Genomic DNA, 17,415 nt, shown 5'->3' with positions numbered 1-17,415 from the left:
CAAGGATGGGCAATGACAAAGAATGTTCAAAATACTGCAGAATTGCACACATTTCACATGCTAGCAAAGTAATGCTCAAAATTCTCCAAGCTAGGCTTCAACAGTATGTGAACTGAAAACTTCCAGATGTTCAAGTTGGATTTAGAAAAGGCAGAGGAACCAGAGATCAAATTGCCAACATCCTTTGGATCATAGAAAAAGCAAGAGTTCCAGAAAAACACCTACTGCTGCTTCGTTGAGTACACTAAAGCCTTTGACTGTATGGATCACAACAAACTGTGGAAAATTCTTAAAAAGAGGGGAATACCAGACCACCTTACCTGCCTATGAAGAAATCTGTATGCAGATCAAAAAGCAACAGTTAGAACAAGAAATGGAACAATGGACTGCTTCAAAATTGGGAAAGGAGTACGCCAAGGCTATATATTGTCACCTTGCTAATTTAACCTCTATGCATTTTACTTCATGTGAAATCCCAGACTGGATGAAGCACAAGCTGGAATAAAGTTTTCTGGGAGAAATATCAATAACCACAGATAGGCAGGTGACACCACCCTCATGGCAGAAAGTGAAGAGGAACTAAAGAGGCTCTTAATGAAGGTGAGTCAGGAGACTGAAAAAGCTGGCTTAAAAGTCAACATTCAAAATACAAAGATCATGACATCTGGTCCCATCACTTCGTGGGAAATAGATGGGAAACAATGGAAACAGCGAGAAACTTTATTTTCTTGGGTTCCAAAATCACTGCAGATGGTGACTGCAGCCATGAAATTAAAAGACACTTACTCTTTGGAAGAAAAGTTATGACCAACCTAGACAGCATATTAAATAGCAGAGGCATTACTTTGCCAACAAAAGTCCATCTAGTCAAAGCTATTGTTTTCCCAGTAGTCATGTATGGATGTGAGAGTTGGGCCATAAACAAGGCTGAGTGCCAAAGAATTGATGGTTTTGAATTGCGGTGTTGAAGAAGACTCTTGAGAGTCCCTTGGACTGCAAGGAGATCAAACCAGTCCATCCTGAAGGGAATCAACCCTGAATATTGATTGGAAGGATTGATATTGAAGCTGAAGCTCCAATACTTTGGCTACCTGATGCGAAGAGTGAACTCATTTGAAAAGACCCTGATGCTGTGCAAGATTGAAGGCAGGAGGAGAAGGGGATAACAGAGGACAAGATGGTTGTGTGGAATCCCCAACTCAATGGACATGAGTTTGAGCAAGCTCCAGGAGATGGTGATGAACAGGGAAGCCTGGTGTGCTGCAGTCCATGGGCTTGCAAAAAGTCGGACATAACTGAGTGACTGAACAACTATCTACACAACAGATAAATTTGGGAACTAAAGGTAGGGACTTTGGAAGGTAGAACAATGAGAGAATTGGAGAGTTAAACTTGTAAGCCATTGCAGATATCATTAAGAACTTAACTCCCCATTTTAGAGTAAGCAAGTGAGGCTCAAAGAAGTTCTGCTCCTTGGTGTAGAATTTTTTAGTGATCAAATGGAAATACCTTCCAGATATTTTGACTCTTATTCCAGTGCTTTATTCTCTATAAAGAGCAGAATTAAGGTAAAATATCAAGTTTAGTAATGATAGAATAAGTGAGGTTTCTCTATTGAAGTTTTAATATTTCTCATTTTTTACTTCCCAATTTTGGCATATATAAATAAGAATAACACTTCTGAACCAGTTTTTTTTTTTTTTTCCTTTAATGAATCCTGGAAACAAAAGCTCTCAACAAAGTGTGTTGCCATAGCTTTTATAACAATTAAAAACCTGAATTTTGGGCTTTCCTATAAAAGTGAAAGTGTCAGTAATAACAACCAATGGAAATGCTTGCCACCTTCCCAATCCTTTTCACACCCATTATCTCACCTCACCTAATAAGAACCTTTTAAGACTTGGGCAAATCCTTTAGCTTTTTACTTCCATTGTCCTTATTCCCTATCACATGGATACCCGGTTAAACTTTTTGAAGTAGTAACCAATTACCAGTATTGCTACTTTTCTGCTATCTCCTCCCTTCAATTCAGGTAGCTAGGCTGATTTGTCCTCACCCTCTCAGGGTATGTACTTGACAGCAAAAGGCAGAGGGGGAAAATTAAAAAACAAAAAACTTTTTTCTGGTTTTTCAATTTCAAATGCCTGGGGACTAGGAAAATAGAAAAGACTGGAACACAGAGAAATTGTTTGGAAGAATTAGAGCCAAGCTCTCTGAAAGGCCCTTCTTTCCTTCCCCTCCAGGTTAGAAAAGAATTCTTGGGTCTGGAACTAAGGTTCATCCTTGCTGGTAGAACAGGGTGTAAAGCTTTGTACACTAAGCTTCGTACCAGCAACATGTATGAACATATCTGGCGGTCTTCACGATCTCTGTCAGCATGTTGCTATTCTCTGGACTGACGAAAAACCCTAAAGGTTGAGCCAATCAGTTTCATGGCGACAGCTTTGTCCCTACATGAGAAGTTGGTGGGAAGAGATTAGGTACACCCCTGGGAGTCCTTGCTGATTTCAGAAATACCAACAGTCTAATGAAAGAGGACTATATGAGGTATTAAAATTCCCTGGTTCAGTGCAGGCTTCCCTGATAGCTCAGTTGGTAAAGAACTCACCTGCAATGCAGGAGACCCTGGTTCGATTCTTGGGTTGGGAAGATCTGCTGGAGAAGGGATAGCGTACCCACTCCAGTATTCTTGGGCTTCCCTTGTGGCTCAGCTGGTAAAGAACTCGCCTGCAATGTAGGAGACCTGGGTTCAATCCCTGGGTTGGGAAGGTTCAGTGCAAGACAGTTGGCAGAGGAAGGAGGGCAAATTCTACTTTGATAGAGATTGCTGACTAAATTCTCTGAGTCTCAGGTGACTGTCTAAAGCATTAGGATTCCAACCACCCTGGGGACTGCCCTAATAATCCACTCTTCAAGACTGCTGTTTATTCCACAAGATTCCTGTTATTCCACTGTGTGTGCTTCAAATATCAAAAGTCGTAATAAATGTTCCATTGTGTCAGGTTGATGGTTAAGGGTGCACAGCTGTAACATTTCCTACTTACCTTGTTGGCTTTTTGAAGTGGTGCATCAGAAGATAAAGAAAGGAAATGAAAAATATATAAATATATATGTTTACATGTTCTCAAAGTAGAGTGTGCAAACTACACGTTTAAAAGGGCTCTTAAAACCCATTTCTGAATATAAAAACTAGAACATGAAGAGTAGGAACAGAAGAAAATGCCACCTCAAGGGCTCCACCCTCCTTATGAGACTCCATCACTCTTTTACTGCTTGCCATATTCTGCCTAGAACTATAGTTTATTTTCCACATGCCAACCTTATAAGTTCCTTCAGAGCAAGGATTGTATATTCCTCGACACCTTTCGGGTCTTGCAAAGACTGGGAGTTTTGGATACGTGGTCAGTAACTGCCTATGGTTGATTAAATAGCTTTTCCTATCACTCCAGTAAAACTTTAAGGCCAGCCGGGGATCCATCCTTTAGCTATTTAACATCATGGGATATTTAGTAAGAAGGCTTAATCCATAATGTTCTTCTAAAATTTTAGGATAGGATGGGTAGCCAATATCTTATACTACATTTGGATTGCTTTCAACAGAGTTCTGACTAGTTCTTTGAATCCGGCTTGGCTTTATGTCCAGGTGTAATAAATTCTGAACAGTAACCCTGTAAATCAGACTCAAATCTTGCCCAAGATGTACTTCCCAGAATCATACAAAAGGCAGAAATTTGGTGAGAATTTTCTCAATGATTCTATATCCAGTTGGTGTGAGCAAAGACCCCCAAATGCTATTAAACTTCTTAGTGATGTGAACCAGATGGAAAATAAAACAAAAGAATTCACAACTCATGTTAGACTGAATTGAATGTCTTTAATTTCACACAATGAATAACATATGAATAGGATTAACTTTTTTTTTTTAATAGTTAAGTGCTCTATACTGTGCTAACCTGATCTGGTAGCGAAAAAGACTGAGCTTTCTTTTAGAAAAAATGTTTAAAACCCAACATCTAAGACCATGGAGGAGCATGACAGTAAAGCATGCCAGATGTATCTACGCCTCAAATAACAGCAAGTCCATGTTCATTTTAAATGTACAAAAATGCTTTATGAATAAAAACTGTTACAAAAAGAACATTTCAAACAATGTACAATTTTTCTTGCCTCTATATTCAATAAAATACAAATACATTTTTTGTTCTAAAATATGTTTACATACAATCAAAGTAGAACATGCAAATTACACTTTAAAAAAGGCTTTTAAAAACCACTTATGAATACAAACTAAAAATTAGCCAGCACGACTTGTAAGACAATCTTGTGCCCCATTTTTTCTTTTGAAATATATATATACATATTTAACACATCATGTGCATTTATTATTATTTAAGAAATAGATTTTTTTTTAAAAAAAAAAGGAAGAAAAAGAAAGACACCAACCTAAGCTGGAACTGCCCTTCTGTGTTGACCAGTGGCAGCTCTTTTCAATTTTTCCCCCTTTAGTGTTTATTATACCTGGGCAAGTGGGCAAGAGATATCCAGGAAGTTTCTTCCTTGGTTGATATGTGCTTCTAAGACTGTTCCCCAAGTGACTGAGTCCAACAAGGGAGGCAGACTCATCAGTAGGGCAAACTCTCCAAGAAACAAGAGGCAGAGGGAGCCTGGTGTTGTGGAAGGAAACTTTAAAAAACACCAAGAAAATGCTACGGTATATTACAGTTCGAGTTTCTAGGCACTGTGATGACATTGTCTGTAAGCTCTGGCATGTGGACCATTGTGATATTATAGGGTAGAACTGAGAATAATGTCTATATTTATCTACTTTTACATAATGTGAAGGACTGAAAATCCTGCAATGTAACACTTAAATGGCTTTTGAGGCATTTCAGCTTCTGCCACCTCCCCCCGACCCCCATGCTACAGTTGGCATTTAAAGGCTTTGGAAATATATGTATAGACTTTAGACAGTTCCCAGGTAAATCTTCCTAGTGGTAGGGAAATAATATTCTCCAAAAGCTCATTATCTGAATATTGTCCGGTAATAAGCTGTAGGAGTGGATTTTCTACTTAAGTCCTAAAACCAAATCCTTTATGATCTCCATGTAGTACATCACCTTATACTATAATTCTGTCACCACTTGCTTATCATATTTATAGAACCAGCAATGCCCAGAACACAAACTCTGACTGCCATCAAATGTGGCCTCCCACTCCGGACAGCAGCCAAGTTAACATGCTAATCCTGTCGGCCCTTAGTCACCTACTCGGGGCTGTCAGTGGCTGTTGAGTCCCAGGCCTGTCAAATCACGAGCCAGCCCTGACATGCTCTCCTTTCCTTCAACCTGTCTTCCTTGGGTTGTAGTGGGAGCCATACATTAGAGGAAGTTAATCTCTGTTCCTCTCATTTGAGATGAGCGGTTGAAAAGCAAGCGGCTCCCCAGCCACTTAGAAAGATGGCTCAGAGACCCATCATCTCCCTCAAGGTGATTTTTATACCGATTTCACCCTTTGCTTACCCCTAATCAGATTCCATATAAGTGGGTCCATATTAAGTGCCTCCTTGCTGAAGGCAAGTCTTGCAGGGAACAGAAAAGTACACCAAGGAATTTCTCTTATTATGAAGTACTTTTGGAGCGGTTTATGGAGTCTCGTGCATTTTCTCTAAATATGCAGCCACAGAAAGCAGTGTTGAGTGGCTAAGAGACCTCCCCAGTGCATGTCAGGAGAGTTGGGTTCTAACACTGGTTCTGCTACCAATAAGATGTGAAATGAGACTGGCCCCATATTGAGCCTGGACAGGAGAGGCTAATGCAAAGGGGGTAGTTGGAAAATGAGGAAATGGTCATATTAGAAAGATGAGTTAGGTTAATAGAAAGCAAAAGAAAAAAAAAAATCAAAGTAATGCGATACTGAGGGAAGAACTTGATGGGAAAGAGAAGCCCTGTGACAAAACTTGCATCCACCTCCAAACAATGGATTAGCTTATCTCACTTTTGCTCTTCTCTAGTTTTCCAATCTAGTCTTGGGATCATAAATGTAGAAGATCTGCATTTGACTCACATGACCACTGGCGAACTGAATTTATGTATAAGGTATAAGTCTGCTGTACCTCTCCTGGAATACCTTTCATTGGTTTGGAAATTCTAATGTATCCTAGAGTTATTTGAAATTTCTCACCTACCAGAGGTTAATGCCAATTGAGCTTTAGGTCCTTCCTTAAGAAGCTTAGAGAGTGTCAGCTTATTCCTCTCTGCAGGAAGATTTAGTCTGCTCACAGATTTGGTTGGGGAAACAGTCCAACACTGGAAGGAAGAAGGGCAAAAGAAAGAATGAAATCAATTATTTTCAAAATCCAACAAGAGAGAAACCTCTTTATGGCTTAATTGGAATGAAAATGGGTGCTCTTTCATAGCAATGGTGGGGTGAGCAGGGATAATTTAAACCTTCCTCTTGAATGACTTTGGAACCACTCAGATATGGCTTAGGAATGACAAATTTAAAGTGGTTGGTTTGATTTTGCTGTTCAACCCATGTGAAATGCCAAAGGTCAACCTAGGTCATAAACTGAGTATCTAAGATATAAGCTTCGAAGAACAGGAGACTGCATTCCTTTAAACTCACATATGCTGGGATTAAATGCTACTGACTTAGTAGCAGCACACTATGTGAAGTCTGGGGTGATAGCGTACAATAGGATGACTCTGTGGGTAATTTCAACCAACTGCTGGTGCCATGACAGAGCAGTGATGTTTGCAAGCATATTAACTTGGAATTTAAACATTTACTCTGATAGATAAGCCATCCCTTGCTCTATGTTCCCAACAAAAATCCTCTTTTTCTAAGGAAATAATGTTGTGTTCTGAAGTAATAATACAATTTTCTGCTGTTCCCAACTTTCTGTAAAGAAGCAATCTGTAGGTAAACCAGATATTCTCATTCTCATTGGAAAATTTAATTCTGTCTCTTAGTGTCTCTCTTTTTATAATCTACCATACCAGGTATTTGATGTCTTAGGGAAGATAAGGGGGAGGTCTGGGGAAGGAAATTGAAAATACTTATTTGAAGTTTCCACATCTGACTTTTAGAAAACATCTATGGCAATGGAATAACTTTATATTCATTCTGAGTTTCTTAACATGTTTCACTTGGGCTGTGGAAACGCATAAAAGAGATGGAATATCTGTCCACGCTAAACCAATGGCTAGAGTACAACTTGGATGAGAAATGTACAGTTGAAATTGACCATTTAAAAGACGATTTGTCACACACAGTTTGCATCCATGCAGACTGATAGACTTATAATTACATTATGTACAAAATGTTTCAGTTTATTAAGGCAACCACAACTTGGATACTTTGTCCAAGGTGATGTGATAGGATTGGAGTGGTGACACCCTTTGAGCATTTCCTTTCTTTTTTCCCAGATAAGAACACTTAACCCCATCTGCTTTCATGAAAAGAGATAATGGACTTCAATTGTCTTTTTGCTCCCTTTTTTTTTTTCAATGACCTTTGACAGTTATCTGTTTGGAAAAAAAAAAAAATCACACACCAAGGCATTGCTAGACACTTGTCTTTCTGGTGGGTCCGGGGTTTCAATTTTTGGTGATTTGTCAGTTATTCCATTTTCTATGGGGCATTAAAACCATTTTAATCTGTCTATACTTCGCTGACATGTTTTACATATAAAAATAACCTGATTGATACCTGGGTCAACATATCTTCAGTTGCTCTAAATTACTTATTTTTAAAAGGCTCTATCAATACTAAGTATTTGTTTCACAATGACTGGGATTCAAAGCCAAGTTCCTTGGAACAGCATGCCAAGGATGAACATGACGACACGGGTAAGGTTTACATTATTTAGGCATGAAAGGTAATGAAAAGGTACATGGAAGCACATGTGCAAAGAAAAAGCTGGAACAAATGATGCTAAAAATCAGTGTATGTGTGGTAGAAGAAACACACAAAAGACTGAATGCATGTCTGAGGTTGCCTATCACTAGAATTTCACCCTCCGATGACATCAGTCTATCTGAGAAACCGTATTGTTAACAGAAAGATTCAGGTCACCTGAAGATGATTTTGGTGCCCCAAAGCCTAGCCTAGCTCGAAAAACCAGAAGAAATAAAAACCAATTAAAATGGAAGTGGATTACAACACAGCCAGTTGAGAAATTTGCCACTTTTCTCCCCTTGGAATGTTTCCTAATTGAGGGCGTTTCCCTTTCAATCTTCCTGTCCAGTAACTGCAATGGAATCAAGGGTGCACCTTGGCTGCAGGAGGTCTGGCGGCTTTCAGGGAGCACCACCAACTTTTTCCTCCGGGATGGGTCTCTTGCTGCCTGTCAAGGAACTAGCCATACTGAAGTGCTGCTTGGTGGGAACTGCTGTGAAACACACGCACGCGCGCAAACACACACGCACGCACACACCCATTCTTTTGAAAACGTCCCCTTGCTTTGCTTTGCCAAGAGCTCCTGAAGGCTCAACCCCGTCCTCTGGCCCGATTCTGCCCCTGCCCAGCTTCTGGAGCGCAGGGCATGGTGTCCCTGCGGCGGAGATTCCGCCCAGCCCGGCTCACTGCACTTCCAACGCGTAAGTCCACCCCCGGCCCCAGGTTCGGACGCCCAGACCCACCCTAGGGAAGGACATCGCTCTCACTCCCTCGCGACTTCCTCTGCCTTTTGGCTTTCACTTCCTCTTCCGGGGGAAGGGGCTGTGGCGGGGGCGCCTGCTGCGGGGGCTGGGCCGGAGGCTGAGGTTTGTGTTTCCTCTTCCCACCTCCTCTGGGGGTCTTGGGCAGAGGGGGCGGCGGGGGCGGCGGGGGTGGTGGAGGCGGCGGGAGGGGCGGGGGCGGCGGCGGGGGCAGGGGCGGCGCCTCCCGGGCCATGTGGATGACCGCCTCGATGGTGGCCATGATGGTGTCTTGGCTGGCGGCCGGCTCCAAAACGAGCGGGCTCAGGCTCGGCTTCTGACCCCGTTTGCTGGGAAGGTCGATGCATTTTTCCAGCACTGGCATTTGGTCTCTGGAGTCCTCATCGAACTGCGTGGGCTGCTTCCGGGGACGCCCTCTCCTCTTCTTGACAAAGTTGTTGCCCGTCTTTGATTGTCTCTGCAGCCGCTTGGCCTTCAGGATCTTGTTCACGTGGTCTAGGTTCTTCTTGGTGGACAGAATCTTGGTGTAGTTGCACATCTTCCGCACCTCGCACTGGATTGCTTCGATCTCCCGCCGCTTAAATCGCTTCTTCAGGGAGGAGCTGGCTGCAGGAAGGGAAGAGAGAAGAAACTGATCACAGGATGCCGGCTGTCTTAAACCCAGTCTTTTCAGTGACAACTGGCATTATATTTGGCTATGAAGATGATGGAAAGTTGATGCTATGACTCAGTACCCACTATTAATTCTTTTCTATGAAAATTAAAAGACATAAACATGGGTTTAATAGTATTTGTACAAAGTATATCATTATTTCAGTCTCCACAGAAATCCCATGAAATACTCTTGTTCCCATTTTTAAGTTTGGAAACAGGTTCACACCATTGTAGGAAGATCTGCCAGGGAAGTCAATGTCAGAATCACAATATAAAGTCTTCCATTGTTTTTCTATTACAGCTTTTATTTTTTTATTCAGCTCTCTGACCTCTGATCTAATTTAATTTAGCATTAGGCTATACTTTCTTTTTTTGGCAAAAGATGCTGAAAGGATAAAATGACAAGCAGCCCTCTGGATCAGAAAATCTGACTCATTCGTTTGTACCATCAACCTCAAAAAGGAGATGCCTTGAGCTGAACTAGAATCCGGAACTGAATCTATTATATCCCTAACCATCCTCCACTGACAGAGGGAGAATTCTGTTAGGAACACTATATTTGGGATGACCTTATCTCTCTTAATTCCGCCCCCACCCCCACCCCCAACAATGGTCTGGACCTGTCAACTTGCCTGATGATGTCCAATTGACCACATCTTTCTTAACTAGTGCATCTTCTGGAATCCCCAAGGAAAATACCAGCCAGGTGTTTCTGAATCATTTACACCCCTGCTACTGGGCTGTTGTTTGCAAAGAACTCTTTTCATGTCCTGGTGGCCAGATGCACCTCTATTTTATGAGCCAAACTTCTAGTCGCAGGAAGTCCTGTACTGCCACCACTAAATAGCCTTCAGAACTGCTTCATTTTGAAGTTCAGACACCATAAAGTGTGAATAGCTTCAAGATGGAGCAGACCTTTCCTCTAGATTGTTCTTCCTCTTTGTGTTGTTCACTAGAGGCACACCTGTCTATAAATGTGCATACACACATACACACACAGGCACTCACACACATCCAGCTGCCCTATCTTCACATTGGCTCCTCCCTCTGGCCACTTACAAGCTTAAGAAGTGTGTCCTTAGTTCTTTGCTGCTGTGATTTATACTAAATGCGCATCCCCAAAGAAGCCCATGTAGTTGTTGTCAACACTACAAAAACGCTGCAGGCCTAAAAGCAAATGTGTTTCATTTTAGCATGGTGGTTTGTTGTGTCATCCTGCAGTTTTTCAACTGTTAGTGGAGAAGCAGAATAAATATCTTAAGGGAGATGAGGAAAACCTGGCAAGAACACAGACACCGCTGTCACTTACTCTTGGGCACTCTGGCATGGTTCTTTCCCTGCTTTTCCCCATCTCTCTCTCATGCTGTGCCTGACACAGATCTCCTGGAGGGTTTTATTTGAAGTTATTTATGCCATGGGCTTCATGGAGTGGGAAGCTCTGAGTTCCATAGGACAGGCCAAAATGGTACTGCTTTTGGCCAAAGGTCATTGTGAGACTTACTGTGCAATGAATACCTACTGAACAATCTTTAAAATAAGTTATAAAGATCAAAATAGAACAAAGCCAGAGTGAGCTTCTGACTACAAAATAGATTTTTTGTAGTTAGTGTTGTAAAAAGAAAAGCTCGCTCGATTGTAAGTTTTCCGACACAGAGGCCGACTTCTGTCGGTCTTCATGTCCCTCACAGGGCATGGCATGGGGCCTCGTACATGGCAGGGATTTAAACATTGTTTCTTGACTGATGAATCACACTGATCATTACTGTCTTTTATTCTTCTCTAAAGGAGTTTTAGTGTAGATTTTTAAATTGACCATTGGAAATATCGTGACACTGACAGCAAGTTTCCATGTCAGAGCCAAGCCATTTACCTTGTCCACACTGCTCACGAGGAAAGGAAAACTAGCCAGAAATACTCCACAAAACAATTGGCATCGTTCCAAACAAAAGGTCCACAAGCAGTTCACCTTCTTTTTAGTTTATATCATTCAAAGAGAAGAAAATGCTTTGTGACACACGATATAGGAAACAGTTCCAAAATAAATCATTTGGGGCAATTAGCTGGCAATGTTCAATGATTAAAGTTTGACTAGAAAACTGTGAGCTGAACTGGAGGTCATCTGGAGCAAATACAACCAATGGATATTTCATCTCAATACTTTTTTGAGCATGAAATGTCATACAAACAAAAAGGAACATAGTAGATAATCCCATATTCAATAATTTCTTACATGATACATATTTTATTAAACCCTTACACTAAAAATTATGAAATAATTCATTCTGAGTATTTTAAACCTACCAAACAACACTGAGAATACTATAACCAACTCTTTTGTACCCACCATTCACATTTAATAAACATTACTTTTTGCCATACATGCTTTATTTATTTTTTAAGCAAGAAGACATTACAGAATCAGTTCAGTCAGTGCTCCGTCATCAATTTCATTTCCTTCCCTTTCCCTGCTTGAATTTGTACTTTGACTGCATATATGTGAACCTGTATTGGTAAAAATTAAAAGTCTGAGACTACCTGATATTTGTAATCCTGTAAGGAAGTAGGAAGACTTGCACAGTGTTGACAGGAAAGCAAATTGTCACGATGATTTGGGGAAGTGATTGGGCAATAACTACTAGTGTTGCAGATGGGTGTGCCCAGTGCCCCAGAGATCCCACAGCCAGGTTGCCTCCTTTGCTCATGTGCGACAGGAGGCTGATGATGTCCCTTGAAGCTCAGTGTATGTTACAGAAGACTTAAAACAATCTAAATATTAATTTAAAAGATAATGAATCACTGTGATTCACCCAATGAAATACTGCACATCTGTTAAAAGGAATAAACTACATATCAACATGGCTGAATCTAAAAACAATTGAATAAAAAAAGAAAACGAGTGTTTGTAAGCATACCATTTATGTAAATTATAAACACACAGATCCCTTGAATTTTTATCTCATTTTCAATGACCAGGTGTGAAAGTTTAAAGTGACTCCTATGTAGATTAATTGAGTCAAAGACTGAGTGGCTGAGATTTCAACATTTCTTTCCTCCAAAGCTACCTCATGGGACTTTATTAAGCCTCTAGAGTAGCACTGTCCAATAGAAATGTCTGCAGTGGTGGAACTGGTCTGTATTCATGCTGTCTCATACAGTAGCCATTAGTCACATGTGGTTACGGGGCACTTGACATGTGGCAAGTGTGACTGAGGAATTGAATTTTTAATTTAATTTAAAGTTAAATAGGTACATGGGCTAGTGGCTAACATATTGGGCAACTCAGCTCTAGCCCAAGGACTATAGAACACTGAGGACACATAGGGATCATCCAGTAAAGCACAGACTCTGGGAAGCTCCTGGCAAACAACCTGGGGTCTCAACAAATAAGCTGGGCGGAGGGGAGGAAGAAGGGGAGGGTGGAGAGGAGGTTAGAGGGGAGGGAGGAGGAGAGGGAGGAGGGGAGGGTGGAGCTGTAAATTAAAACAGAGAAGATATAAAATGACCACATGTGGATGCCAATTTAAACAAATTGTCAAGAGATACTTTATAAATTCTTGGAAATTTTAATAATATCTAGGCATTTCTTGATATAATTGTTGCTAAGTTTCTTAGGTGTGATAATTGCACTGTGATCTGTTTTAAAAGTACCTTCCTTTTAGAAATACCTACTAAATTATTAATAGGTGAAATCATACAATATCATCTGGCCCTGGCTTCAAAATAATAAAGGAAGGAAGAGGGGAGTGGAAGTATTCCTGAAACGATTGCCATGAGTTGATTATGTTGAAGCTGAGTATGCTATTCTACTACTCTGATATATACTTGCTAGTTCCATAATCCATGGTTTAAAAATAGAAATAATTAGTGTCAGTAAGACATCTTTCTTAGGATCTTACGATTGGCAAGGGTCAGAGTGTTCTGCTTTTCATACTCTTGGGCTCTGTTTTACCTAAATAACTTTAGAAGAATAAGAAATGTCCTCAGTAAAGGTCATATATCATCTCCTGGAAAACTCCTGCTGGTAGCTATCCTCCTGGCTGAATGGGGTGGGAGAATGAATGAGTGCTCTGGGTTTTATTTTGTAACTAATTGCATAAACATGTGTTGTGGTCCAATCTCCGGTGATAGCCTCACGTGTTAAGACTAAATATCCCTCTTTCTTTTTTATATTACAGTTTTTGAGGAGTTTCCCATCTACTGAACATCTGAATTGTATTGTATCCTATAAGCATTATGCAAACTTTTAGTGCGAGCTCATTATGTTGTGTGTGAGTAGCACCAGAGTGCAGGTCAGTAGGAAGGGCTCTGGGCAGGGACAGCTGGAAACCAAGTTGAATTAGGATGAAACTGTTAGCCCTTTCTAGGTCTCCCCTTTTTCATCTGTTATGTTGAACAGTTAGACTAGATGCTCTTAATGTTCTCTTCTGTATTATAATTCTTTCCTATGAAAGGAAGTGAAAGTGAAAGTCGCTCAGTCACGTCTGACACTTTGCAACCTCCTGGACACTACAGTCCATGGAATTCTCCAGGCCAGAATACTGGAGTGGGTAGCCTTTCCCTTCTTCAGGGGATCTTCCTAACACAGGGATCAAACCTAGGTCTCCCACATTGCAGACGGATTCTTTACCAGCTGAGCTACAAAAGAAGCCCAAATTCTTTCCTATACTCATTATCAATTGCCGTACCAAATGTGAGGTAGCTTTCTACGACATTTATTTCATCTAATAATTTTGAAATCTTAGTGTGGTGGAGAGGAAGGCTTTGGATTTGGCAGGGTTTGATAGTCACAAATCTTTCTCTTTATTGCTTATGATTTCACTGTCCCTCTAAATGTTAACAGATTTTTCTCTCTTCAAATTGTTTCATTATTAGACAGTAATTTCTGGTCTCTTGCAGCAAGATTGATTCCACATTTGCTCTCGTTCCTATAATTGTCCTATATCTTGCCTGTTCTTTGTTAGTCTTAAAGAATAATTATGAGTGGCCAAGGCAAAATATGAATTCATTTCTTCATAACTCTGCAATGCAAATCATCTTGTAGATTTTTTCTGTACTTAAAATTGCCATGCAAATGGTTAAGTTGGTTTTGATCCACATCTCAAATTTCTTATTTGCTCCCATTATCAGATGCTTGGCTCACCAACGTTTGTTGATTCTGCTACTTCTTTTATGATAACCAAACATTGGACTTAGCACTCCTTTTGCACATTGACTTTATAGATGTTGTGTAAGCACTGTGAGCAAGATAAGGGCTAATGAGGCTTAGCTGTATACAGAATTTTCTTAAGAAACAGGTACTAATCTTTTAGAGACTCTGCCCGTAAGCAAGACACATTGTGGTTTTGTAAAGTTTTGAATGGGTTAGAGAGGGAGACAAATTTATCTCTAAACTAATTAGATTTCTTCTTGCTATTGGGAAGGTGAAGAAATTTTAGGGACTGTTGAAATGCCCAGAGTGGAGCTGGTCTGCAGTTAGATAGGACTGGAACACCACTGGCCTCAGTCAAGGAACAGAGATGCAGTGTGAAGGGCTTTGTATGTCGATACACATTAGATTTCTTTGCAGGCACAGGCCATGACTTTCCTATGTCCTCCCAGAGTTATCCACACAGCAGGACAAGATCTGGTATGTGACACATGGGCAACAAATACAAGTTCAAGGGAATTTGATTGTTCTCCCATGTAAACTGTACATTTTGGGGATACTTCTGTACTTCACTCAGTGATGATCTCTTGTTTTCCTAATGCTACTTTTTACTTTCTGGTGAGATATATGAAGCTCCCCTGGTGGCTCAGCTGGTAAAGAATCTGCCTGCCAATGCAGAAGACTTGGGTTTTATCCCTGGATTGGGAAGATCCCCTGGAGGAGAAAATGGCAACCCACTCCAGTATCCTTGCCTGGAAAATTTCATGGACAGAGGAGCCTGGTGGCCTACAGTCCATGAGGTCGCAAAGAGTCGAATATGACTGAGCTCGCATGCATGCTAGCATGCATGTAAATTGAGCATTTTTTTTTGATACTTCTGTACTTAACTCAGTAATGATTTCTTATTTTCCTAATGCTACTTTTTATTTTCTAATAGGACATATGAAACAATTTTCCTTGGCATGTAATCTTTCTTCCTTCTTCTTTAAAATTTAAATTAACCTTCTGCGTCCTGGTCTTAAAAGCTTATTTGAAAAAGATGGCAAGTTCCCTTGGCCGGTGAGGCCTCTGTGGGGCAGGGCACATCAGAGTCACTGCCGGTCATCAGCACACGTGCGATATAACACTGCTTTCCAATTTGAAAGCCATAATTTAGAATTAAGGGTTAGCAGATGTGGGGGACTTGTCACCGATAGAATGGTGTGCTTCCATTCTGTTCTGAAAGTCACATTAATATAGTTGGGGGTTTCTTTGAAAATGTAACTAGCTTGTTAAAGCATAGTAACTGCTTGAACCACTAAATGATAGCTTCCTCTTGGGGTTTTATTTTGAAAGAACATTCTATCTCAGCTGCAATGCTGAGGGTACATTCTATCTCCGCTGCAATGGCTGAGGAGACCCTGGTCTTTGTTTTGCTCCTATTTCACATGTCTCTGTGGGGAAAGGGAAGGTAGGAGGTGAGGAGAGCAGTGTGACTATAGAGAGGTGGAGCAGTGGGTGTGTGCCTGTGTGTTCATGTGTGGGGGCTCCTCTCTGCCTCTCCAGATCTGGGTCCTATTCTAAATTGGCAGGCTCTCGGGCAGGGTGTATGTTCCCCAAGGAGGAAACTGGGCTGCAAGAAAAACATAATAATACTTTAATTTATATTTTTATCTGAAAAATAAAAACCATGTTAAGCAGTCTAATACTTAATATAAGGAACAATGGTGGATGATGCCCGTATTTGGGCTGCATATCAGATAATGTGTCACCTGTCACAGTTGGGCATGAGGTCCCTGGGAAAAGAGGAGACCACATGCATTCAAGGGACTGATGGCATCCCATCAGTTTATTCCCTTTGGGTGTTGTCAGGTCTTGTACATGGTTAAGTTTAGAAAATTAAGGTCTTCAATCAGTAAAAAAAAAAAAAACTTTTCACAAAAAATAAAAATACTAAAAATACTTTGTAATGAGACCAAGAACATCAATGAAATATGTTATACCACACAGTTTCATTGGTTACCTTGCAGCAAACTTGCAGTAGTATAAAGAAGTTGCTATTTTCAAAGATGAATCTGGCAATTTTCTTTTACTTTGAGAGAAGGATTCTAAATATTTTCAGCTTCTTGGTGCTGTCAATAGGCTGTCTATAATGTTACTTTGCAATTATTAAAAAACAAAAAAAGGCCCTTAATGCCCCTTTAAGGCAAAATGGGCAAGAAAGTAACTGCTTTTAGAAGCCAACTCATCTTATGGAGACAGCAGTTTTTGAAATTGATTGGAAATGTTTTCAGAGATCTGAGCTCATTAAAAAACGCAATGCCTTTTGATATGCAAGACCATCTGACTGTTAATAAAAGAAGTTGGTTAGTCTAATTTCAACAACAACAAAAACCTTTGCTTAGTTGATGGATGGGATTGAAAAAAACAGTGCTATGATTAAAAACAAAATGATGCACTTTCTCCTTTTGGATCTATGTTTATACGAAATACCATTTTAATCTATAACATCTACTATCAAGTATTGAAACAAACTGAATTTGAAATGAGACCTTCAAATTGCTTAGTCACAAGTGTTAAAACCCAAGATTTTTGAAAAGAAGTATTCAAATGCAATCCTTGGTTCTCTCTGAAACATTATTAAAAATATTAAAATTAGTATAAAATTTTGATGACAGAGAAAATATTTTTGTTTCATTAATAATACAGTTAAATGAAATTTCAATTTATTTTGAGAATATTATTTATTTCAGCTTTGTCTCAACTTTCCAAGTTTACATTTTAAAACTGCACATATGTATTTACATGGGGATAATGTTCAAAATTATTTTACTGATATCACCTCACGATCAAAAATTTGAACTGCTTAAAAAGTTTTCCTTTATGTTTCTACCCTCCTGAAGACTTTATTTACTGAGTATTTAATCCTAGAGGAATTTAACTTTCTATGAATCCATGGCTTATGAAGTCATTAAA

At 40.1% G+C, this 17,415-nt stretch overlaps 1 protein-coding gene across 4 annotated transcripts in view; it reads right to left on the bottom strand.

Moving 5' to 3' along the window:
• Positions 1–3,854: 3,854 nt before the first annotated feature.
• Positions 3,855–17,415, bottom strand: part of SETBP1 (SET binding protein 1) — a 408,527-nt gene continuing 394,966 nt past the window's right edge. For 3 of the 4 annotated variants that reach the window (XM_060405486.1, XM_060405484.1, XM_060405487.1), the window contains one exon: positions 3,855–9,266. In XM_060405486.1, the coding sequence (XP_060261469.1) occupies positions 8,644–9,266 (623 nt within the window). In that variant the 3' untranslated portion in view covers positions 3,855–8,643. The remainder of the gene's footprint in view (positions 9,267–17,415) is intronic. The other variant, XM_060405485.1, reaches the window with a different exon arrangement.

This window comes from Ovis aries, chromosome 23 (assembly GCF_016772045.2).
Source record: "Ovis aries strain OAR_USU_Benz2616 breed Rambouillet chromosome 23, ARS-UI_Ramb_v3.0, whole genome shotgun sequence".
NCBI lineage: Eukaryota > Metazoa > Chordata > Mammalia > Artiodactyla > Bovidae > Ovis > Ovis aries.
Note: the sequence above shows the minus strand (reverse complement) of the source record. Positions and strands in the feature narration are given on the sequence as shown.